Consider the following 26,061-nt stretch of genomic DNA (forward strand, 5'->3'; position numbering starts at 1 on the left):
CTGCTGGACGATGGCAAAAACAGTTAATTAGCATTTTATGTATTTAATTAATGAGGTATTGTGGGACATGTGATGGTATCTGGGTCCAGGTCTAAAGCAGCTAAACTACATGTGTGAGCAGGACCATCTGCAGCTAAATGTTACAAAGACAACAGAGCTGTTTGTGGACATGAGGAGAATCAAGGCACCGGAGACCCCTGTATCCATACAGCGGCAGAGTGTGGACATGGCTGACGGTTACAGATATCTGGGGATGCACATAGACAATAAAATGGACTGGGCTAAAAACACTGAAGCCCTCCACAAGAAGGGCCCGGCCGCCTTTGTTGCCTGAGGAGGCTCCAATCCTTTAACATGTGCCAGACCATGCTGAAGGTGTTTTATGAGTCTGTGGTAGTCAATGCTATCATGTTTGCTGCTGTGTGTTGGGGCAGCAGACAGAACAGACTCAATAAACTGATCAGGAGACCCAGTGATGAAGTTGGGATTAATATAGTATTCTGATTCTGTTTTTATCCTTTTCCCTCCCACTTGTAAAACTAAATAAATGTGCACACCTGCTTAAGGCTACCAGTTTCTGAGACCTACCTTCAGAGTTGTCTCCTCCTTGGGCTTGTTGTTCAAACTTGGCTTTCAGGTCTTGCTGGGAGCGCAGGAACCTGGTCTGTTTGGGTGGAGATGGAGGCAACTTCACCCACTCCTCCTCCAGCTCCTTCAGCTGCAGGAACACAGCACGTAAAGCACAGGCTTAGGATGACTTTACAACACTGAGCTGAAGTTGAAATGTTAAATATAGTGTAAGAGGGAAGAAGAGTCTCACCTGTACAGAGTTAATACTTTGTAACGAGTGTCTCAGAGCGTCTCTGATCCATTTGTAGATCTCCACAGCCAGCAGTTTGGCTTCATTCCTCACAGCTTGGTCCCTGGACTCAAACTGCTTGGGTAAAACGTTCACCACGGGCTTCAGAGAGACAATCTTGGATCCAAACTCACTGAGGGAGATGATTAAAAACAGAGGTAAGAAGGGGTACTCTGAATGTAAAAGATGGAGAGGACAACAAATGGTCCAACTCACGACATCAGCTTGTGTGTCTGCAGAAAACAAGCACTGTGTCAGGAGACTGTTCCTCTGACTTTTTTCATTTCAATTCTGCTCTTGGGCCTGTTGGGGGCGCTGTTCATTATTTTGCCTTTCAAACACGCATTTGCTTTATGGTGCAGTTTATTCACAGCTTTGCATAACAATGATGCAGATGAATGACCTTGACCAGTGTGCCTCCTGATGTGACAAAGCAGCACAGAAAAACCTGGACCACCCACCTCACCGACATGGATCTTTGTCACATACGGAGTCAGACTACTGTTTGTGAAAGTGCTTAAACTCCAGTACGAGCTTCCTTCATGAGACCACAAAACAACAAATGTTTGCCTTTTTAACTGATAAACTCTCTCTGCAGAACAGCAGCAGGAGCTGTGTGCGCCGTTCCTCTTTAAAGACAGAACACTTTTACAAAGTGATGCAGCAGTAAGTTCTCTGCATTTCCTGTCTCTTACTCAGTATCTGATGCTTTTACTGACAGTCTGATTGGAGACGTGTGGTGTGAGCAGCAGCTCGGTGTAACTTAGAATCCAGAGCGGCACAGAGGACACGTGATATTTCAGCTACAGTTTGCTAGAATGCATACAGGAGATTCCAGCCTGGACTTGATTCATCTTGTTGTGTGGAAATCCTTCAACCATCAACAAATAGTGATGGAGCTGATGTGAAATCCAGTCAGTGTTGTGCTGCCCTGCTACTGTATGCACATGTATCAGCTGTAAAATAATGTCAGTATCTGCATCAACACCAGCACTGATGAACTCAGGGGAGAATTATACTATAAAATGCTCTTATTCAGATACTTCACAATATTATTTTATGGGCACATGTCCAGTGAGTCTCACTGACCTGAGGGCCTTGGTGATGGTCTTGGTACAGGCCACCATGATCTTGGGGTTCTTGTTGTCCAGTCCTTTTAGCAGCTCCTCCTGAACCATCTCAGCCTTCTCGATCTCGATGTACATCAGGCAGATGTCCATGCCCAGCTCCTTCGCTCGCGCCTTAGGCTGGTTGAACACTTTGTTCACTACGCCCGACACTACTTCACCTGTCGTTCTGCAGAAAACACACAAACCACACACAGTGGACACAGTTACTGCAAGAACATTTCACACAGGAATTTCAAGATCACCACAGCAGGAAGGCAGAAATACAGATGAAAACAAACACTGGAAACAAACTGACATACACCTTGGTTAACAACTCATTTTTCCACAACTACATTTGGTAAACAATAAACTAAAGTTATTTAAAAATAACAGCTACAAAATATTTATTTCACGGTGAATCAACCTTCAGGGTTAATTCAAGGAGTTTAACAAAAATGTCACATTAACCATTTAAAAACTACAGCCATTTTATGCACAACCCCTCAATTTGGACAAAATAAATAAAAGGACTTGTGTTGACAAAGAGCTTTACTATTAGTCAGTTTTCTTGAGACGAGTCAGGTTGATGGATACATGAACATTTCCAAGTACTTCATTTACACCAGTCATTAATACAAACAGGATGGCAAATCTGTCTGTTGGAGGCAGTTCAGACAGACTGAATGGCTGTGCAAGGAGACGAGTGAGGGAAGCCACCAAAACACCAAGACAACTCTGAAGAGTTATATGCTCCTGTGGCTGTGATTAGAGAAACTGTGCACAGTGGAACGTGCGCAGTCTCTTGCACCACCAGTCACAACTTCCTGGCGGAGTGGAACACAGAAGGATTTTCTTAAAATGCAGATGTCCACTTGTTGCTGTGTTATTTCATGAGATTTCTCTATGACAAGATTTATACCGGTTTGCACAGTTGTATGCTGTATGTGTTGAATATGTTGTATGTACCTATCAGTATTCATTTTTCATGTGGTGATGACTTACTTGCCAGCGACGTGTGCATTTTCAATAAAAGCCAGAGCGGCCTCCAGGCCTTTAAGCTGAGCCACAGCATTAGAATCGGTCACAAACGTCTTTATTAGGCCCAGGTACTTCCCCCACTCTGGACTCTTCTCATCTTCAACCCTCTGAAAGAGCTTCAGAGCTTCCTCATAGCCATTCAGGCGAGCTTTCCACACCTGCATGGGGAGCCAAGGAAGAAGACAAAGGGTTAGCACTGTGATGTGTCAACACCTCTAATGGGCTTTTTGCCATTTTCTAAGCACCCTAGAGCCCAATGGCAACCTGACAACAATAACTTCAGCTTTTCAAAATTAACTCAAGTATAAAAGTATAACATGTACCACTTGATTTTCACAAAGCATTTGACCCTGATGACCAGGCTGCCCTCTGGGCCATTCTGAAAATTTGTGGGATCCCACAACAAGTTGCTAAACACTGTAGCAGGCCCAGACTCACAGACTGTGTGCTGTGCCGAGTGGGCACAGAGTCTCTGATTTCATCTCGATGGATACTGGTGTTTTCCAAGGATGTTCAATACTCAGGTGGACTGGGTGTTGTAGAAACCAGCACCTTGTAAGCCTTTGATGTTGAGTAGTTTTAGTGAGCTTGACTTTGCTGTGGTCTTTGGGGAAGCTGGAGGTTCACTGAATGCAGCATCTCAGAAGCTGAGTGAGGAGCTGGGCCTGGATTTATGAACATCCAGGATTGAGGCAGACAGATCCTGTAGGTGCTTATAGGGTTGGGTATCAAGAACCGGTTATTTTCGATCCACCGACATCAATAGACTTCCCTTCCCTTATTCGTCCTTCAGAGCGGCTGTTGTTTATGAGGGTGTTTGGAAACTTCCTCTACATTGATTACAGACCGAGCACCAGCTCTGTAATCAACCGTTTCTGCAGCGCGACTCCACTTTGAAGCGTGAACCAATGAAGCAGTGCTTCAATCCGTTGGCTCATTGGTTCGATTCACTGCTCTTCAGAAGTTTCAAGTCCACTTCTTAACCCCTCTCAAAGCCATTAAAATATGTCAATCGTGAGTCACTTTTGTGGATTAAAGTCACTAACTGGGACTCTTGTCTTGTTGCAGTCAAGAAATGAGAATCGCCCTCCGTTCTGTTCACACAGCTCCAAATGCTGTGCGGCTCTCTGCCGAGACAAAGTCCGGTTGGAATGAATAACTTCAAAACAAATTGCCGCTTTAAGTTTCTATCTCATATGATTAAAAAGTTATTTATAATTTAGCAAAGCGTGGTCTTAGCCATCGTATACATCGGCATCGGCCCCAGAGGGTTAACAACAGAGGAACTAACAGCCACTGTGACGGTCATGCTAGGACGGATGGATGAAGCCGAGGCACGCATTACACACATTGAGGAAGCCTCGGAGCTATGGCGCAATGAAAAAGCCAGTAAGGAACATGATATCGAAGCTCTTCGCAATCGTGTGCAAATTCTGGAGAACCAGAGTAGAAGTAATAACGTGCGGCTACTAGGATTGAAAGATGCAAATGGGACTTTGCTGGAATGTGTACGTAAACTTTCATCAGCAGGGCTGGAAGTAGATTTGCTGGGAAAAATGGAGCTCAAACTTGTGCACAGGACCTTTGGATCAATGCCGAATCCAGACCAACCCCCCAGACCGGTGATGATTCACTTCCTGAGGCATTCGGCGAGGGATAAGGTGGTTAACTTGGCGAAAGAAAAGTGAGGCTTCAGATGGGAAGGATGTCACCTGTCTCTCTTCCCCGACATGTCCAAGGAGCTGGCCCAGAAGAGGAAAGCTCCAGTGAAATGCAAACTACAACAACTCGACATCAGATACAGCCTGGCCTTTCCCGCAACACTACACTTCACATGGAGAGGGAAGAGTGTGAGTTTCAACTCGGCTGAAGCGGTGGAGGAGTTTATTGAGCAGCATAGACCGTAAAAATATTGATGCAGGAACTGTGCTGATGGATAAAGGTGAGCAAGCAACCAAACTCTGTGACGTACTGTATACAATTGTACCCTCTGATGAGAAGTGTGTGGGTTGGGGAATCTATGCGCGGACTTCACAGGAGCGGCGTTAACCCCACGGACTTATTTGAAAGTTGGTTTTGTTTTTGGTATTTTTTGTTTTTCTTTTTCGTTACTTATGAGCAGACCTCAATGCTCAGGACTGACTGTGGAGAGGCACTCAGACACTTTATGTTTAGAATTTATGCTTTTTCGTTTATGTAAAAGAGTTCAATGTTTGAGAAAATATTCTAGTAGAGAAGAGTGCGTGATAATTCACAGTCAGGAATGCAAAATATGCAAATGTTTATTGATCTGTGGGTCTAGGAAGGCACTGATTTCTAATACATGGCTTTATAAATTCTTTTTTCTTTTTAACATATACCAAGCTGGATAATGTCTGGTAAGCTTGTTAAATGTGTGTCATGGACCTGAGCAGCCCTTGCGTTCGCAGGGCTTTTGTGTGTTCCGGGGGTGAATAAAAAGTATGTGGGGTATAGAACCTTCTCCTACCGTGGTCCGACTCTTTGGAACAATCTACCTGCAGTTATTAGGCAGTCTGACACGGCGGAGACTTTTAAATCAAGACTGAAAACCCACTTTTTTAGATTGTCTTATCATTAATCTAATTTGTTTTTATGTTTGCCTTGTAATTTCTTTTTATTCTACTGTGTTTTATCTTTTTTGTGCCGTTCTTGATTTTAAATTACCTTGTGTTATGAATTGTGTGAAGTGCCTTGGGGCAACTCTGCCCTGAGATGGCACTATATAAATTAATAAATTGAAATTAATGGAACATAAATGGGTGTGGCAGCCCTGTTAAAAGAAGGCCGGTACTAACCTATTTAAAAAACAACCAACTTGATTTAGCTTCTATACAAGAATCCCACTTGCAAAGTACAGAGGTAGAGAAATTTTAGGTTGGATGGCCAAATTTTTCACAGCTGTTTTTCTAGCAAAAGTAATGGAGTGTTGATCTTGGTCCACAAGAATATACAATTTAGGTCACCAAAGAAAACTAAAGATGTTGAAGAGAGAATTATTTGTATTGAGGCAGTAATGGAAGGAACCCCTGTTGTCTTGTGTAACATTTTATACACCTAACCAAAAACCAACCAAAACAATCGTGATTTTTTTTCCCACAAAGTTAATAAAATTTTGGGAAATTCTGATGGTCAGATAATTCTGGCTGGGGACTTCAACGAGGTTTTGGATCCAGCTTTGGACAGAAGCCCCTGCCAACCCCCTGTACTGACAAGGAATAGAGAGGCTTTGCAAATGTTAAATAGAGATATAGGATTAACTGACATATGGAGACTGACTAACCCAATAGTTAGAGACTATAATTTATTTTACTATCGTCACAAGACATATTCTAGGATAGATTTTTTTTTTTTTTAAATAAACTCATTTTTAGTGGATAGGGCTGTTAGCTGTGATATTAAGGCAATAACTCTCACGGACCATGCTCCAGTAGAATTAATTATTAAAATAAATCATACAACAGAAAAAAAGGGGAAGATGGAGATTAAATACAACTTTGTTATCCGACTTAAACTTCAGGAATGCAGTGGGGGAAGATCTAAAAACATTTTTTGAAATCAACATTGGCAGCACTGAACAAATAACTACCGTATGGTAAGCACTGAAGGTCTATATTAAGGGGCAAATTTATAGCACAAGCAACAAAAAAGAAAAAAGATAATATCGATATGTGCCTAAGCTTGGAAAGGGAAATAAAAGAGAAAAAAAAAACCAACTTGTTAAAGCACTTTTCTAATGATAAATTTCAAGAACTTTGTAAGCTTAAATTTACTTTAAAAGAAATGTATAACAAAAAAGCGGAGGGGGAGAAAAGTCAGGATAAATACCAAGGAGATAATTATGGGAGAAAATAAAAGCTAACATAAGACCAGTTATAAAACAGGGGGACCAACAGTTTTGTTTGACTAAAGATATTAATAATATCTTCCAACAACACTATAAAAATCTTTATACATAATCTATGTCCTCTTCTCATGAGCAAATAAATCAGTTTCTCCGTAATATTGAAATACCTAAGTTGCAAACTCAGGATGCAGATAAATTAGAGTCCTCCATAACTGAGGCAGAAATCAGAGAGGCGATTTTAGCAATGACAAATGGGAAGTCACCTGGTTATGAAGGCCTCCCAGTGGAGTACTACAAAGCATTCATAGATAAACTTGCGCCAGTTTTGCAAAGGTCTCTTCTTTTTTCAGTTTAAACTGCAGGACACGCCAGGGTTGTTCCCTAAGTCCATTATTATTTATTATCTTCTTAGAGGTCCTTGCAATATCTATCAGGACACACTCGGGTATTAAAGGAGTGAAAGGGGGCAGTATTTAACACAAGTTGCTACTGTACGCAGATGATATTCTGGCAGTAGTGTCTGATCCCTTATCATCTTTACCTTATCTAATGTAAACAATGCAGTCCTCCTCTAAACTTTTAGGGTATTTTATAAACTGGAATAAGTGAGAAGCCACGCCTATCTCTAAAACATGTTTTGCATTTATGGTGGAAAAGTTTAACTTTAAGTGGATGCACAAGGGAATGAAATATTTGGGTGTTAAATTGTCAGAAGATACTGATGATGTGGTTGGGCTAAATTTTAATTCTTTATTAGCAACAACTAAAACCAATCTTGAAAAATGGGATAAGCTAAAACTCTGACTGTGGGGAAAGGTAAATATAATAAAAACGGTAATTGTCCCACAGTTTAATTATATCATCATGATGTTGCCCCTCAAAATACCAGCTAGTGCATTCAGGGAATCTGAAGATCTCATAAAACATTTTCTGTGGAGTGGGGAAAAAACCTCAGATTAAGTTAAGCAAACTCTGTGCCTATAGAGAGAATGGATGGTTAGGTCTTCCAAACTTAAGACTGTATTATCTAGCTTTTGAAATGGCTAAACAAGCCAAACACTGGCACAGGGCCGAGTTCTCCGATCCCTGGATTGCTGTCCAAGAAGAGATTAGTTTAACGCTTATGCCTATACAATCAATCAATCAATCAATTTTTTTATATAGCGCCAAATCACAACAAACAGTTGCCCCAAGGCGCTTTATATTGTAAGGCAAGGCCATACAATAATTATGTAAAACCCCAACGGTCAAAACGACCCCCTGTGAGCAAGCACTTGGCTACAGTGGGAAGGAAAAACTCCCTTTTAACAGGAAGAAACCTCCAGCAGAACCAGGCTCAGGGAGGGGCAGTCTTCTGCTGGGACTGGTTGGGGCTGAGGGAGAGAACCAGGAAAAAGACATGCTGTGGAGGGGAGCAGAGATCAATCACTAATGATTAAATGCAGAGTGGTGCATACAGAGCAAAAAGAGAAAGAAACAGTGCATCATGGGAACCCCCCAGCAGTCTACGTCTATAGCAGCATAACTAAGGGAAGGTTCAGGGTCACCTGATCCAGCCCTAACTATAAGCTTTAGCAAAAAGGAAAGTTTTAAGCCTAATCTTAAAAGTAGAGAGGGTGTCTGTCTCCCTGATCTGAATTGGGAGCTGGTTCCACAGGAGAGGAGCCTGAAAGCTGAAGGCTCTGCCTCCCATTCTACTCTTACAAACCCTAGGAACTACAAGTAAGCCTGCAGTCTGAGAGCGAAGCGCTCTATTGGGGTGATATGGTACTATGAGGTCCCTAAGATAAGATGGGACCTGATTATTCAAAACCTTATAAGTAAGAAGAAGAATTTTAAATTCTATTCTAGAATTAACAGGAAGCCAATGAAGAGAGGCCAATATGGGTGAGATATGCTCTCTCCTTCTAGTCCCCGTCAGTACTCTAGCTGCAGCATTTTGAATTAACTGAAGGCTTTTTAGGGAACTTTTAGGACAACCTGATAATAATGAATTACAATAGTCCAGCCTAGAGGAAATAAATGCATGCATTAGTTTTTCAGCATCACTCTGAGACAAGACCTTTCTGATTTTAGAGATATTGCGTAAATGCAAAAAAGCAGTCCTACATATTTGTTTAATATGCGCTTTGAATGACATATCCTGATCAAAAATGACTCCAAGATTTCTCACAGTATTACTAGAGGTCAGGGTAATGCCATCCAGAGTAAGAATCTGGTTAGACACCATGTTTCTAAGATTTGTGGGGCCAAGTACAATAACTTCAGTTTTATCTGAGTATAAAAGCAGGAAATTAGAGGTCATCCATGTCTTTATGTCTAAGACAATCCTGCAGTTTAGCTAATTGGTGTGTGTCCTCTGGCTTCATGGATAGATAAAGCTGGGTATCATCTGCGTAACAATGAAAATTTAAGCAATACCGTCTAATAATACTGCCTAAGGGAAGCATGTATAAAGTGAATAAAATTGGTCCTAGCACAGAACCTTGTGGAACTCCATAATTAAGCCCTGGCCCATCAACCAGAGGAGAAAAGGAGAAGAAAATGACTTTTGTAGGAGATGTGGTGAATCCAACAGATTACAGCATCAGAAAGAAAGACCATGAGAAGATCGAGAAGCATCAAGTCAAGTCTCAAACGTGCACCTTAATTTGTAGGCAAGTTCAAAACCTTACTCCTTGTATGTAATGCTCAGAGATAACCTGGACAAGTGATTTTGTGACATGTAAGAAAGCTGAACTGAATTAAAGTGGAAACACCAGTCTTCATCCTATCAAAAGTTACAGGTACGCAAATTTCATCTCAATCAGGACGGATGTATGAACAAGCAAACTAAAAGAAACATCACCACTCTGTGGCAGTGGTTCCTGGATGAGGGAATTCCATCATAAATAATAACAGCAGGTTGTGTTATCATCAAATTGATTATTGTTTTAGTGTCTCCAGTGAAAATGGGAGTTTTAAGTGCAAGTGTGTGCTACCTGTGCAAGGGCCTGAATGCTCATATTAATATCTCCACTGGCAACTTGGGAGATGACAAAGTTGATGGTGGAGGCTGTGCTGTTGTGTAGGTCATCAAAATGTGGAGAGACAGAACGCATCCTTTTGGAAACAAAAACAGAAACAAAACAAACAAACAAACAAAACAGCTCACTGACTCGGCTCTGGTCCGTCTTGATCATGTCCAGGCCTAACTGGAACTCCTTGGGGAAGGACGGGTGGGCTGACTCGCTGTGATGTGCATTCTGGCGAGCTTGGCTGAAGGGACGGTGAGGAGATGAAGACCATGAAGGCAGAGGACAGGAAGAGGACAGGATATTCAGTCCACTGTACTACTGATCAGTGCCATTCAGCTCCAGCCCTTTCTGTTTAGAATCTTTGGATTTTTCTGTGGAACTATCCAGTAGTTCTCTGTCTAATGTAGATGAATCTCAAGCAAGGAGACAAACATTTGGCTTTCAATCTCAAAATGGACTGGGGGTAGCTGTTAGTATGAAAACGCTCGTCAGAGTGACGGTGTCTTTAGACCTGTGAGGACTCGACCTGATCAGCACTGATCTTAAAACAACATAGAACATCTGGGGGCAACAAAACCATCAGCTGAAAACCTACGCTGACATCTTTATGAGAAGCAAGCGGTTCATTATGAAAGTATCCCAACAGTTCAGCAGTTCTGTGTGTCTTCAGGATTATAAATACCAGTAATCTGTTTGAAATGAAAGTGCAAAGACATCACTCAGTACTGTAGAACTGACAAATAAACTAACAATTCATGGAACTCTGACTGTACAACAGGAGACAAACAATATAAAACTGATAAGTAGAATATGAAGTTACTTACTTTCAACAAATACATCTGAAGCCTCCAATTATTGTCCAATACAAAAATAAAACTGACTGCTTCGATCGGATCAGCTATTTTTATTCATCAATAGAAGTAAATACTGTATATCTACATAAGCAGGAGTGAAGATGTCTCACATTTACTGAGAATAAAACACAGTTTAAGAATGTAATGCCTTTAAAGTATAATCTGACCACAGTCTCATGAGAGGAAACAGTCACAGGGAAAACAAATAAAAATGCCACGTGGATCACTGATGATGTGATTATACAGGACGATCAAACTTAAAAATGAATGATGACAATGTCCCGTGAGTACTCATTTATACTACAAAGCATACTTTATAACACCATAGTGACCATATCTAACAAAGGAAGTGTCCTTACCACAGCAATATGAACCTGCCTTATGGTCTCTCTGCCAGCAGAACTATGAACAAGCAAGAAACTAATGCTACATTTTCATTTTTCACTACAGGGAGAAGAGCCTGAGAACCGTACTGGAGCATCGCACCAACAGCTGGCGTTTAGCACTAGACATTCACCTCCGTATTCCCAGACAAGTTTCCAACAGTGGCAGCTCGGTGCGGGTTAATGTTTACACCAAGATTGTGATGCACTATAATGAGTAATGCAAGTTCTTTCAGCACCTCCCTTTTTGCTTGAGGTCAACACAGCAGATCAGATATGGATCTGAATGTTAAGCTTTAAGCTGGATGCCCTTCCTGACACAACTCCACATCACATGGAGAATGTGCATGGGAGGACTGAACTGGGAACCTTCTGTTTAGTAACTGAGGGCACTGATGACTAGGTCACCATGTTGGACAAATACACTGTAATGAGTAAAATATGTCAACACTGACATATTGATTATCATGCAGGAGTGTTTAATAACTGTATTTACAGGTTTCCAGCTCTGGGTTATTTTCTTGAGAATTTGTGCAACAGACAAACTGAGGAACCTGCATTCCATACTTGCTGAATCACGCCTGTAGACCATCACTGACATATGTTGTGATGAGACTGAATTCATTTGGGATGTACAGCAGTTGCATTGGACCAGTTTGTAATGACGGGAAAATTTACGATGTTACAGCAGAACAGTGAGAGTCATAGTGCAGCAGCTAAAAACATATTTAGAGCAAAATTGTGCAAATGGTGATACAAGCACCAAAGTTGGCACAAATACTCCTTAGACATTAGTCTTTTGAACAAACTGACAGGCCACTTGAATTTTCAATAGACAGCCAGGTAGGGGTCAATTGAAGAATTACACAGGGATCAAAATTGAAAATGCTCAAATCATACTGAAAGCTACATCACATTAGTTGTCTGATCGTAAAGATTCCAAAAAGATATAGTTTGGACTATCTATGACCGAATGTTATGGAGTTATGGGGTAAAAACAGCAAAAATGGTGACAAAGGTCAGTGTCAGTTTGTACAGGGGTCAAAAGCTAAAGCTAGTTTGGACCATGTGTCATGCTTAGGTATCATGTTATGGGGTAACATATGTCACATGTCAGAGAATCCAGTGGACGTTGACATTGTTTATTTGTTTATTTTGGAGACCAAACATTCAACACAATCAAAACTCTTCCATTTATTAATCCTATTAGCTCAACCAATAATTTGCATGACTTTTTACCAAAATTGGAGGAACTTTAACTTTTGACCCCTGTACAAACGGAAATTGACCTTTGTCACCATTTTTGGGGTTTTTACCCCATAACTCCTGATCATTCAGTCATAGATAGTCCAAACTACACCTCTTTGGAATCTATATGATCAGACAAATAAAGTGCTGTAGTTTTCAAAATGATTTGAGCATTTTTTATTTTGACCCTTGTGTTATTCTTCAATTGACCCCTACCTGGCCACAAGTGAAAATATCAAGTGGCCAGTACGGGTTTGTTCAAAAAGAGTAATATCTTATGGAGTGTATTTATGTGCCAATGTTGGTGTTTGTATCACCATTTGCACGATTGTGTTCAGTTATCCTGCTGCACTATCACAGAAAAAATAGTGCAAGTATGCCAAGAATAAGGGTAAAGAGAAAAATACACACCAAATTACAGAAGTCAAGTTCGTACAGAATCACAACCTATACAGCAGAATAGAAATACACTGTATAAGCAAGCAAGAAAGAAGAATGTTTTGTAATATTGCACATCAGTGTTCAAGTGATGCTGAAGCATGTTCATCACAGTCCTGCCTGTAGACTGTGTTGGTTAACCATTCAACCCTTCGAGCTTCTTTTTACTCCTCACAGTATGCTTAGATCCTAGTTGTTAACCAGTTCTGAATTGCAACTTTATTCTCCCTGATAACTTCAGAAACTCTAACCTTAAACTGTACATCTCATTGCATATGCTCTATAACACTATTAGCACAATTATTTAAACCTTCAGTCGCTCACGCCTGAGGTTGAAAACGTGAAAAAGACAGCGACCAGAGATGAAGTTCACATTAACGTATATGTATGTACATGTGGAAATCAACCCTTTCACTGATTTAAGTCTAAATCATTTTCAGTTGCAACAACCCTTTCACTGATTTAAGTCTAAATCATTTTCAGTTGCATACACACATCTCCGGGATGCAGAAACTCTTTCTTTAAAAGGGTTACTGCAAACAACTGTCTTTCTCAAAGTGCGTAACACACGAGTAGCTTTAAGACATCAATTAAATTACTTTGAATGCAGCACTGTTGGTTCCAGAACAGGCTGACATTAGTATTGCACAAACTGCAGATCTACCGGGACTGTCACACACAACTGTCTCTAGGGAATGGCCCACAAACGAAGAAACACCCAGTGAGTGGCAGCTCTCAGGGCAAACATGGCTGTTTTGATGGAAAAGGTCTGATGAACAATGACCAGACTGGTTCAAGCTGATAGAAAGCCACTAATAACTCAGATTTAGAAGAATATGGTGAAACATTGAAGGAGATTGCTACAGAAGCAGAAAATGACACCAGGTGCCACTTCCTATCAGCCAAGACCCACAGGCCAGGTCGGAATTTAGTACAACAACAAGTAGCAGGTGGCCTCGGTCCAAGTAATTTCCCCTATTTTGGTCGCATCCTCATTGTGGGAAGGTCTCAAGGGGTATGATGGCAGAGGAAACGCAGGAGCTGAGAGAGTTAGTCACTCAGCTTAGGATGGAGAATGAGAGGTTGAAGCAGGAACAGGCTGAGGCGCACCTGGCCGAGTATAGAGCCCTCATCTAAAGTGTCCTCTAGTGGTAATGCTCCAGTAATGGAGAAGTTTATTTTTTTACTCCAAGATAGAAAATGTCCCATGTTTAATGGTAAGACAGGTATGGGGTTGGCTGAATGGTTGGAGGAGATGTAAGCTTGTGTGAGAGCCTGTCAGGTCTCTGAAGCTGACCAGGCATTTTTTATTTTGATCATCTGGAGGGGGAAGCATGTGAGGAAATAAAGCATTGTTCCAGTGAAGAGCGTTCAGACCCATTAAAGATCATTGGGGTGTTGCAGGAGCTGTATGGGGATACAGAATCTTATGTGGCACTTCAAGAGGCCTTTTTCTCCCGCAGACAGCATGAGGGAGAGACTCTGTTAGGGTTTTCATTGGCATTAATGAGTCTGATGACATCTGTTAAGCAGCGCGCACCTAATGGTGTCCCAAATGCAGAGGTTTTGTTACGTGATCAGTTTGTTGAGTGTGTGTTTGATGGGTCACTTCGGCACGAGTTGAAGCAGTTTGTGCGCCGGCAGCCAACGGCTACCTTGTTGGAGGTTAGGGGTGAGGCAATTAGATGGGAACGAGAGGGTTCACCTGGAGGTACGAAGGGTAGTGATTTTTCCATCCAGTTTGTTGCGGGTACTCAGTGCGGGGTTCAGGGCAGTGGCCAGGTGGAGGCTGGTTCTTTTCAGACCTCAGAACTTCAGGAAGTAAGGGAGATGCTCCAGCGGCAACAGGAGCAGTTGAATCGGCTGACTCAGAGTATTTCCCATTTGCAGGATTCTGGGCAGTTTCGTCAATTAGTTCCCCAGGGGTCTATAATTTGTAGGCACTGCCAGAAAGCAGGTCACTTTGCCAGGGAGTGTGATGGAGTTCGGGTGGTGGCCCGCAGTCAATCCTTTTTGTCGGCCTCTTCATTGAACAAACCATCTTCTGCCGCTTGGGTTGGGAAGATGGTGCCCGTCGAGCTGCGGAGCCACAGCTCGGGGGGGGGGCAAGTTACTGGTTCAGGTTGGGGTAGGACGTGTGACAAGGTAGTATCCAAGCTTGTGTCGCCGTGTCCTCATTTAATGGTGAGCATGGGGGGAGTTGGGATCCCTTGTCTGATAGATACAGGATCTATGGCGTCAACTATTCTCGCGTCTCTTTTTCATCAGCAGTTTGAGCCAGGGGGTTTGGGGTGGCTGAAATCATGTAACTGGCTACAGCTTAAAGCGGCTAATGGCTTAGCCATCCCTTACCTGGGCTATTTGAGTTGGATGTGGAGCTTTGTGGTAAGCTGTTGCCAGCATGTGGCATTTTGGTGGTTAAAGATGTGCCTGGTGTGTCTCCACAGGCTTCTGGGATCCTGGGGATGAATGTCATCCGCAGGTGTTATGGGGAACTTTTTGGGCAGCATGGGGTTTCCCTGTTTGATTTGCCAGCAGTGGCGGAGGTTCCGGAGTATGTCACGCAGGCGTTTCAGAAGTGCCACAAGGCTAGTGGTATTGTGGATCAAGGAGTAGGGAAGGTTAAGGTTCATGGGGGAGAGGCTTGTCAGATTCCGGGTGGTGTAATGAAGTTTGTTAGGGCGACATGCGCTGAGCGGTATTCTGGTGGGGCGGCTCTGTTTGAGCCTGTGGAGTCTGGCTTGCCTGCTGGACTGCTGGCATCTCCTGCATTGGTGCAGGTGGAGCGGGGTATAGCCTACATTCCGGTGATGAATGTGGGATCAGTGGATGTGTGGTTACGTCCCCGGGCTATGATTGGCACTTTAGAGGAAGTTCGGGTTGTGAGTCTGCCTGTGGGGGTTGCCGAGTTGCCCCCGGTGGAGGCGGTAGTGGCCTCGCAGTCCATTTCTCCATCAGTGCAGGATCAGATTGCAGCCCTGGAATTGGGTCACTTGCCTCTGGAAGTACAAGGTAAGGTGAGAGCATTGTTGGGTCAGTTTAGTTCTGTCTTTTCAGCCCAAGATGGGGATCTGGGTTGTACTGACCTAATATCACATGAGATTCCGCTTCTGGATGATATTCCAGTGCGGCAGCGGTATCGCAGAATTCCGCCCTCTGAGTATGAGGTTGTCAAAGATCACATCAATCAGCTGCTTGGAACACAAGTTATTAGGGAGAGTAGCAGTCCTTATGCCTCTCCTATTGTTGTATTGTGTTGATTACAGGCTCTTGAATGGAAAAACTAAGAAGGACGCCTTCCCTTTGCCTCGGTTTGATGAGTCCTTGGATGCCCTCACTGGGGCTCATTGGTTTTCTACCATGGATCTCGCGAGTGGGTATAACCAGGTTCCTGTGGCGGAGGCTGATCGTCATAAGACGGCCTTTTGCACGCCTTTTGGTTTGTTTGAGTGGAACCGGATGCCATTTGGGCTTTGCAACGCTCCTGGTACTTTTCAGAGATTGATGCAGAGGATTTTTGGTGATCAGCAGTGTCTGTCCTTATTGTTGTATTTGGATGACATTGTGGATTTTTCCTCTACTGCTGACCAACATCTGGATAGGTTGAGGGTGGTGCTGGAGCGTTTGCAGCATGAGGGGTTAAAGGTGAAACTCAAAAAGTGTGCATTTTTTCAGCAGGAAGTGCGTTACCTGGGGCATGTCATCTCTGATAAGGGGGTTGCTACTGACCCTAGCAAGGTGGAGGTGGTTGCTCATTGGCCACCTCCGGTCACACTCTCGGAACTGCGCTCTTTTCTGGGCTTTGCCAGCTACTACCGTCGGTTTGTAGGTGGTTTTGCAAGGTTGGCAGCACCCCTACACAAGTTGGTAGCAAAGTTGGCTGGGGTGAAGCCCAGTCAGGTAGATCAGCCAGTTTTGGGTTATTGGACAGAGGAATGTGGCTGCAGCTTTGAGACTTTAAAAGCTAAGCTTACCTCCGCACCTGTGCTGGCATATGCCGATTTTAGTCTTCCATTTATTTTGGAGGTGGATGCTAGCTATGAGGGCTGGGAGCAGTGTTGTCTCGGACAACAATCCTTTGAGTCATTTGTCAGCTGCAAAACTTGGTGCTACTGAGCAACGTTGGGCAGCGCAGTTGGTCTCGTTGGATTTTGAGATTAAGTATCGTGCGGGTTGTAGTAATAAGAACGCGGATGCCCTTTCTCGGTTGCATTCTCCTGGGATGCAGGACTTCCAGGTAATGGTTAGTGGTGCCCAGCTTCCGGAGCCGCTGCAACAGGTTTGTCAGGGGAGTAGGGTAGATGTAAGGCAGGCTGTGGTTGCAGCCTTGCCCCACAGTCTTCCATCTGAACTGGCTGCACTGCAGCGGGCTGATCCAGAGATTCCGGAGGTTTGGGTGTTTTGGGACCGTAAAAGGGGTCCTGATAAGGAAGAGCGCAATCAGGTGCCGCAGTCAGCCCGGGTGTTGCTTCGGCAGTGGGACCGGTTGGTGGAGAGGGATGGTGTCTTGTACCGTCAGGTGTTTAAGTCCAGTGGAGCTGGGGCTGTGTTGCAGTTGGTGTTGCCTGCAGCTTTAAAAGCCGATGTGCTGACTGAGGTTCATCAAGGGCATGCTCATGAAGGGGTTGAGAGGACCCTAGAGCTTTTATGTCAGCTGTGTTATTGGCCAGGGATGTCTGCGGAAGTGGCAGATTGGTGCCAGGTATGTGAGAGGTGTCAGGTAGCAAAGGTGAACCAACCAGTGGCTCGTGGCCCCATGGGACACCTCAGCCTAATGAGATTCTTGCCATTGATTTTACTGTTCTAGAACCTAGTCATGGTGGAGTGGAAGATGTTTTGGTAATGACTGATGTCTTTAGTAAGTACACGTGGGCAGTCCCTACCCGTGACCAGCGAGCTCCTACAGTAGCTCAAGTTCTGGTTACGGAGTGGTTTTCGAGGTTTGGGGTTCGGATACATTCTGATCAGGGACGGAGTTTTGAGAGTGTATTGATCCAGCAGTTGTGTGGCTTTTATGGCATAGAGAAATCTCGTACTACACCATACCATCCATCTGGGAATGGGCAGTGTGAGCGTTTTAATAGAACGCTTCATGATCTGTTGCGCATGCTGCCCGTGTCTCGAAAGCATCACTGGGGTTCTTGTCTGCCCCAGGTTTTACCTAGACCTAGATGTTTTACTTACCGTTGGGGTTTTTCTGTAATTATTGTATGGCTTTTGCCTTACAAAATAAAGTGCCTTGGGGCAACTGTTTGTTGTGATTTGGCGCTATATAAATAAAATTGATTTGATTTGACTTAGAATATGATGCAGTATAAATGGTCTGTGTTCAATGTTTGTATCACCTACCAGCTCTCTGTTTGGAGTTCTTGGACTTTGTTCCATCCATGAGGAAAGGAAAGATCTTTGATGCCGGATAGACATTACAGAGCATGGTGAGAATTGCCCGGACATCTTTCAGAACCACATCTCTTGACTCGCCAACCTGAAGAGAAGAAAGAAATCAATATCTTAACAAAACAGCAGGCTTGAGGCCTGACTGGAGGTGTGTAAAAAGGGCCACCTCCTCACCTTCCGTATGAGGTAGGGGACAAAGGAGTTGGCTTCATACTCAGTGAGGTGATAATTCTCCCTGTTCAGCATGGCAAAGAGCATCTTCAGATACTCCAGCACCTTCATAATTACTGTGGTGTTGGTGTCGAAAAACCTCAGAGTGAACCACTTCAGGACCAGGTCCAGACAGCTGATGGTGGCTTCACTCTCTCTTTCCAACCTCTGTCAAACATACACACTAAAAACTTAACAGCACATCAAACATCATTATGAAGAAGTCATAGTTAGAAGAAGTCAACTAGTGTTATACTAGTTACCTCAAAGTATTACATGAAATACCTGAATATAACAACACCCAAGTCATTCAATACCTCACCTGATGGATACAATTTTATTCTAATGTATCAGGACATAAAATTAATTGGACAAAGTTTGAAGGAATGCCAAGATCCTGGATTGGTAGTGGAGATATAATGACAAGATTTGGTTTTAAGTGGATACCAAAAGGAATGAAATATTTAAGAATTAAAATATGCAGGAAGGTGGAATTAATGTCACATCTAAACTCTGATCCAATTTTACAAAAGATAAAAATGAATTTGGGCAAGTGGACTAAAATAAGGTTGACACTGTGGGAAAGAGTGAATGTAATTAAAATGGTGGTTTCACCAGAGTTTGAATATCCTCTTATGATGCTGCCAGTTACAGTGCCTCCATCCATTTTTTAATAAATATGACACACTGGTTAAGGAGTTGTTCTGGGAAGGGAAAAGGCCCAGGATCAAGTTAACTAAGTTATGTTTACCCAGAGACAAGGGAAGGTTGGACTTATATGACCCAAGATTGTACTGCAACTCCTCTGAGATGGCAAAACTTGCCATAAATTGGACTGGACAATAAATTAGAATGGGCCATTATAGAAAAATCTTTATCCTTCCCTTTCACACACACAGAGCTCCTCTCTCAAATTTCAGTCATATTCGTCCATATCCTGCAATCTGTGTTGTAAAACACCAGTGTACTGGAAAAGTTGGCACAACCATGGAATATGTACACTGGATAATTTGTATGGTGCTGAAGTGTTTAGGTCTTACAATGATGTGTCGAGTAAAATAACTTAAAGGGAAACGACCATTTTTGGAAATATCTTTACATGAGGAACTGTGTCAATTCACTAAACCGGCAAATTGAAGACAACCATATTTTGGTTTTGCCACCTCACCATCACAGAAACTCAATATTCTTCAGGAAAATGAATGCTGCACTCAGTACTAACCTACAAACTCTCAAGGTTTTATGAGAAAAAGACTATGGAGTCATTTTCAGGAATGAGGAACGGATGAAAATAATTTTGCATGTGGCCCTTACCACTACAGCAAATAAATAAATAAAATTTAAAAAAGGCTAGCCATGACCTGATCTTGTCTGACGTTGACAACCTAGCTTCTGAATTTGCTCAGATAAAGTCAGTGCTTCTTTCTCTGAAGCCTGCTGCCTTCCTCTTACAGAGCAATTAACACCTTCCTATGAACATAATGAGGAGGAACTGCACTCCCCCCCCCCCCACACCCCACTACCAGCCATTGTGATGATGATTTTATGTTGATTGCAGCATGTGACTCATTACTTAAGCCCCTTTCCCACTGGCGTATTTGTAGAGCTGGTCATTGTGGTGTATCATCTATGGTGAGTTGAACAGCTCTCCGCCCACTTTTAGCAGCCCTACGGCGATTTTTTTTCTCCCTACGCAGCAGTATGTTGAGGGCTACATGCGTAGGATGGAAGAAATTAAACATGTTTCATTTTCTTCGGCGTACAGCGCTGGACACAGTTTTAAGCAGGTCTGTGCAACACGGCACTCCTGCACACAACCAAAAACTGAGTGCTGTATCCAGAATGGAGCAAAAGGAGCTTTAAAAGTTTAATGAGTCACAGCGCTTCATTCACAGCAGCCTTTACCACAGCCAGACTCAGCAGCATCTGTACACAATGAAAATGATCCACCAAGACAAAATAATAATAATAATCATGTTAAATGACTCTGTTTCTGATGTGAACCACACCGTGCAGGAGAGAACTGAGCGCACTTCCACAGAGGCAGAAAATAGCACCTTTGGCTACATACGTGGCAGTAATGAAACTGGAAACCCCTAATGATACAGTCCATTATTTTCCAAGTGCAGTGATGTGTTCTGCACAGCCGGCAGGAGTGAAATGGGTTTAACTAGCGGCAAGGTACACGCGACTGTGTGCACACATTAAAAAGTGAACGCATGCAGCTGCAAGCAGATCTATGAACATGGAAAAAGGCTGAGTACGTGCCCATTTCGGGCGTATTTAAATGAAACAACACCGCAATACGCAGCTCTACGAATCCGCCAGTGTGAAAGGGGCTTTAGTGTGGGACAACAAGGTCGGATTGGGGCCCAAGAACGGGGAACGTTCCCTCACTTCTTCCATCACAGACTCCAACACTCTAGACAATCACTCTCCTCAGGCGTCTGCTGGTCTGGTCCTAAATCATTCACCCATTGCCAACAGGACTGTAAGGCATTATGTGCAATGGCAGACGCAATGGAGTATAGCTTAGACCACATGCCATTAGTTGACAGTGTTGTTAGTAGCCTGGTTGCAGCACACACTGTTGTTGGCCAGCCAGAGGCCCATTGCCCATGACCTCAGTGTAGGGTCACTCATGACCTCCTCACTCAGAGCTATGACACAGTGGCTCGAACTGGTCGTTTGGAGAACTCTCTCTCTCTCACCTTGCCCTTTCACTGTCTCTCCAGGATGCTGGTGCTGCTGGTGCTGACACTGACACACAGCCTGAGTGATGCTTCGCTCTTGGCAGGTTGAAGTCCACCCTGACCATAGCCCGCCCGGTACCAGCTGTGGTTGGCTCAATCCTCCTTGTCAGAGGCATCCAGGGGATCGCTACGCACCCTGTCTGTTGTCCCAGGCCAGGATTTCAGTCCTGTGGCCCAACAGACCCTGGAGCGTGTTGTTCAGACTAACAGGTCTCACCAGCAATTTCCTGAATTACAGCACACTCCCAGGTGTCAACCTAAGCACACAGGTGGCTTCCGCCATGCTACCTGGGATCTGGGTCTACTGCGTCAGCCTTCCCAGCATTCCACTTGTAAGCCACCCACGGGTGGACCTCCCACAAATGACCAGCGAGACAGACAGACAGACCATCATGTTCACCCCTCAAAATCATCAAGGGGCTGCAGCAGTTGGGTTTGACAACCGGGACAAGGTCACTGGTCATTTTTCCAAGCTCCAATTGATAGCTTCCACTGATCCGAGACCAACTCCCGCCACCAGGTGGGAGTTGGTCTCAGATCAACGGGTGCTTTCCGCATTGGTCAGGGGCTACAATATTCAGTTCAATCGTCACTGTCCCCAAGTTCAATGGTGTAAAAGTCACAGTTGTTACAGATCTAGAGCGGTCCTTTGCTCTCTGGCAGGAAAGTTTTGAACTACTGAAGAAAGAAGCCATAGAGCTGGCCCATCGTACGGATCACCTACGAGGGTTCTATTCACTTTATTTTGTAGTTCCAAAAAAAGGATGGTGGCTATTGTCCTATCCTAAACCTTAGAAAGTTAAATCAGTACATTTCCCATGCTACAACACAACGGAAGTTCTCCGGGAATTTGGATGGGGGACTGGCTTACCAGTGTGGATCTAACGGATGCCTACTTCCACATCCCGGTGTCAGTTCACCACAGGCAGTTCCTCCAGTTTTCCTTCGACGGACGAGCATATCAGTATAGAGTCCTCCCCTTTGGGCTCTCACTCCTCGTACATTCACTAGGTGCATGGCAGCAGCACTCGCTGCTGTGCAGCCTCGTGAGATATGAATTCGTCTGTATCTAGATGACTGGATTGTGTGCGCTCTGAGCTGGCAGCAATCACTCGACAACACTCAGACCCTACTGCACCATGAGTCGCAGCTAGGGCTCACTGTGAATTTTGCAATGAGCTCCTTGACCCCATGCCAAGAGTTTTTTTTTTGTTTTGTTTTGTTGCCATTGTGATATAATCACTGGCAATGACACCTTCCCCACCCCGCAAAGCGTGGACGATATTCTCACTCTGGTCTGCCGTATTTGCAGGAACGCATGAGTGACTGACTTACAGCCTGCTCCTCCAGCTGATAGGGAAACTGACTGCACTGTCAGCAGTTGTACCTCTGGAACTCCTGACTTTGCACAGCTAACAAATTTGGATGAACAGCCTGGGCCTTGACCCCACACTGCATCACAACAGCACTGTGCATCTTCCAGCCCAGTCCGTCTGATCAAATGCCGTGCATGGACATTACATGACAGCAGATGGAAGCTATTAACCAGTGGTGGAGTACACAAGGCATAGACCCAGAGCCTTGCTCTGGAGCAGTTTTGCTTTGCTGTCTTCAAACACTGTTTGACAGTCATCTTTCTGTCTCTGCAATTAAAGTTCATGTTGCTACTGTCTCTGCTCGACATATTATGGTGAATGGCTGCTCAACAGGGTTCCTCTTCCTGATATGCTGATTTTTACAAGATGTCCTCTGGCTTCGGCCTCAGAGGGTTGCCGTCTCGGGATCTTCCATTGGTCCTGGAGGACTTGTGCTCTTCACCGTTTGAGCCACTGGGAGGCGGTGACCTCAGTTGGTTGTCTGTTAAGACTGCATCCCTCAATGCAATTTCATCCACAAAGGATGTTGGTGAGCTGCATGCCTCGTCAATCACTAAGAACTGTATGAGCTAGATTCTAAAAGGACTGAATGCCGGGTGATGTGTGCTCATATACTGTTGGCTGACGTCACCCAGGACAAGCCCACTAATGTGACTTTGTTGGTTTAAGATTCGACGTCTGTGCATGCGCGCATGGAATAATCCAGGTGCTAAGCACCGCCCTCTGGCGGTCATCCAGAATTCATAGAACCATAGTTACATATGCAACTCTTGTTTTCCTGTAATCTCATTTCCATCTGTGACTTTGTACTTTAGGTTATGACTCAAACTTCATGATCACAGGTGAACATATAGGAGTGTAAATCGACTGGTAAATCAACAGCTGCACTTTCTGCATCAGCTCTTCAACACAGTCCAGTGCAGCATCTGCAGGACCTCGGATGTAGCCACACTTGTGAACCACATCATCCACAAAAGAAAAGAAATGTAATTCTGAGGTCACCAAACTAGACATCCCTCCAGCCTCCGACTGCCACCTGAAATCCCACCGAGCATGCTGGGAGAAACTCTTCTGTCGCAGCCTTACATGATGTCCTTTAAAATCACAGTGAGAACAGATATCTAGAACATGACAGACGTTAAATAGCAAAGCTACAATAACAGTTTTGTGTTTTCATCCTCATTAATTTTCTGCTTTCTGTACAGAACTCTAACCAGCTCCTCTGGGGCTGAGAGGGAACATGTGTCAGAAATAGGTGAAGTGGACAGCAAAGGCGCCGCACACTGTTGAACGAGAACACCACACAGCGGAGAGTGAACATGGCGCACAGTGGAGCGCGGAAATGAAGTTGCTCTTTCAATGGATTTGGTGAACCAAAGTTCACCAAATCCATTGAAAGAGCAACTTCAATGGATTTGAATGCAAGAGGGTGATCCCAGATTTTTTTGGACAATAAGTTGCACCTGTCCAAAAAAAAAAAAAAAAAAAAAAAAAAAAAAAAAAAAAAAAAAAAAGCCTCTTGAACAGTGATGTGAGTGACCCTAGGAAAGCAAACAAGAGTCACCAGGAGATGGCAGATCTCCCCGGTTCCCATGTGTCCAGGATCAGCCAAGTACACCCCTTATGCTCAATATGAATGAAATTGGTTAACGGGTTCTTGAGATATTGCGCTAACAAGTGAATACCGACGGACAGATGGACGTGCTGATCGTTACAAACCTCCTTATTTCATACCGGGGGTAAAAGGACTGCAGCACATGGAATAAAATCTGACACAACTAAAGCTGAACTTACTGTTCATTAGTAGTAACAACATCATCGTTGTATTTTTTGTTTGTGGATCATAGGATAATTTCTCCGAGTCCAATTAATCCACTGATGCTTATTAATGGAGACGCAGAGGACTTTCATTTTGTGGCGCGAAGTGGCCTGATGGAGGAAGAGGAGACTCAACTCACATCAGATCGACCCAGCAGCCACAGACAATTAGCGGATTTCACCTGCCACCAGATTGATACAGCAGAGGACAAACAGCCGCTACGTGGCACAGCGGGACTTTTCTTCAGCCTTGACAAGGAATTAAATTATTTTCAGCTGTTGTTTTCAAAGCGAGTGGACTGAAGATGATCTCACTGAAAGGTAAGACTTTATTTTTACTAGGGGTGTGTGAATGGTTTTAATATTTAATAAGATGTCAAAGATAGTCAAACTATTTTATTTTTTAATCAGTTGATTTTGACCAAAGAGCTGGCAAAACAAAACAAATTTATAATTTCCACCCAAATGTAGAAATCGCCTCCATTATTTATTTATTTCTTTAGTAATCACCAATCTGTGTTCTGAACTCTGCCAATATCATCACTGTAGTCCAAGGTCCAATGTTTTGTCTCTCTCATTGTCGTCTAAATAAGGCTCAAAACCATAAGGCTGTATTTCACACAGCTTCTTCAGAATCACCTTCAGACTGGACTTAAAAAAAAAAAAAAAAAACTCCCCCCAAAAAAATGGTCCAAAAACAGCTCGACCTCCACTGTATTTACAGTTGAATTGGGCTTGAATCAGCAGGTGCTGTTCTTGTGAAGACGTAGCAACAATATGGCTGCGGCTGAAATAGTGCGCAGGCTTCAGACAGCACTTTATCTTCCTCCTGTGCACTTATCAACTTTTACTATTCAGGATTTTTTAAAATATCAACATTTCATTATTTTAGTGATCATCTGTGCCCATTTTTTGGTGTCACCTACACTTTAATATCAGCGTTTCAGTCCTTCTCCTCTAACAATGCCGACATAAACTTATTCTTGATGAAACTGTCACACTTTAACTTGTCTCCCCACTGCAGAACATCTCCATCCATGATTTGCTTTGTAGCTCCTCAAGGCAATGTGGTAAAATTTGCACCACCGTCTCTCATTGGCTGCTGCTTGTATGATTGACAGCGCTTGATAAATGAGATTGCGTGTAACATTTATTTTTCAGTCTTGGATGCTTGGGATGAAGATGCGAAGACGTGAAAATGCAAGACTTCTTATCCACTATGGTGTATCATCAGAGACGTTTCCAATCAATTATACAAACAATAAACTGCTCCAGCAAATATGTACATCAATTCCAACCTGGACTGCTCTGGAAAAGAAGAAGGAAAAAAATAAAAAAGACTTCAGGGAATTTTCTGGAAGACTCACATCACTGTTGAAGATGAAAAAAAAAAAAAAAAAAAGCAGTTGCACCTTTTTTATTGTATGTGGAACTCAGTTTTTAACAGCTTTTTCCTGGTGGTGAATTTAACAATGGACAGAAGCTGAGTAGCACAAGTGCGGACCACAGCATGTGCTGTTACTTAACATAAGCTATTTTCAATTCTAAAAATAAGCCAGATGGAAAAATAAATGTGCATTGGACAACATATTTGATGTTATTTGACACAGTTGGGATAAAGGAAATCATCAGATGGACACGGAGAACTAAACAGTGGATTCATGCATGCAGGAAGCCCTTTGTCTATGGATGTACA

The 26,061-nt window shown here is 43.4% G+C and overlaps 1 protein-coding gene across 1 annotated transcript; it reads right to left on the reverse strand.

Moving 5' to 3' along the window:
* Positions 1-448: 448 nt before the first annotated feature.
* LOC117506044 (cytoskeleton-associated protein 5-A-like) lies at positions 449-18,582 on the reverse strand. Its single transcript, XM_034165575.1, has 7 exons — positions 18,383-18,582; positions 18,161-18,296; positions 2,971-3,164; positions 1,949-2,155; positions 821-992; positions 589-718; positions 449-456 (listed from the first exon to the last, which is right to left on the reverse strand). Exons 2-7 carry the CDS (start codon positions 18,263-18,265, stop codon positions 449-451), a joined length of 816 nt encoding a protein of 271 aa, XP_034021466.1. The 5' UTR covers positions 18,266-18,296; positions 18,383-18,582.
* Positions 18,583-26,061: the final 7,479 nt, after the last annotated feature.

The sequence above is a fragment of the Thalassophryne amazonica genome, unplaced genomic scaffold (genome assembly GCF_902500255.1).
Source record: "Thalassophryne amazonica unplaced genomic scaffold, fThaAma1.1, whole genome shotgun sequence".
NCBI lineage: Eukaryota > Metazoa > Chordata > Actinopteri > Batrachoidiformes > Batrachoididae > Thalassophryne > Thalassophryne amazonica.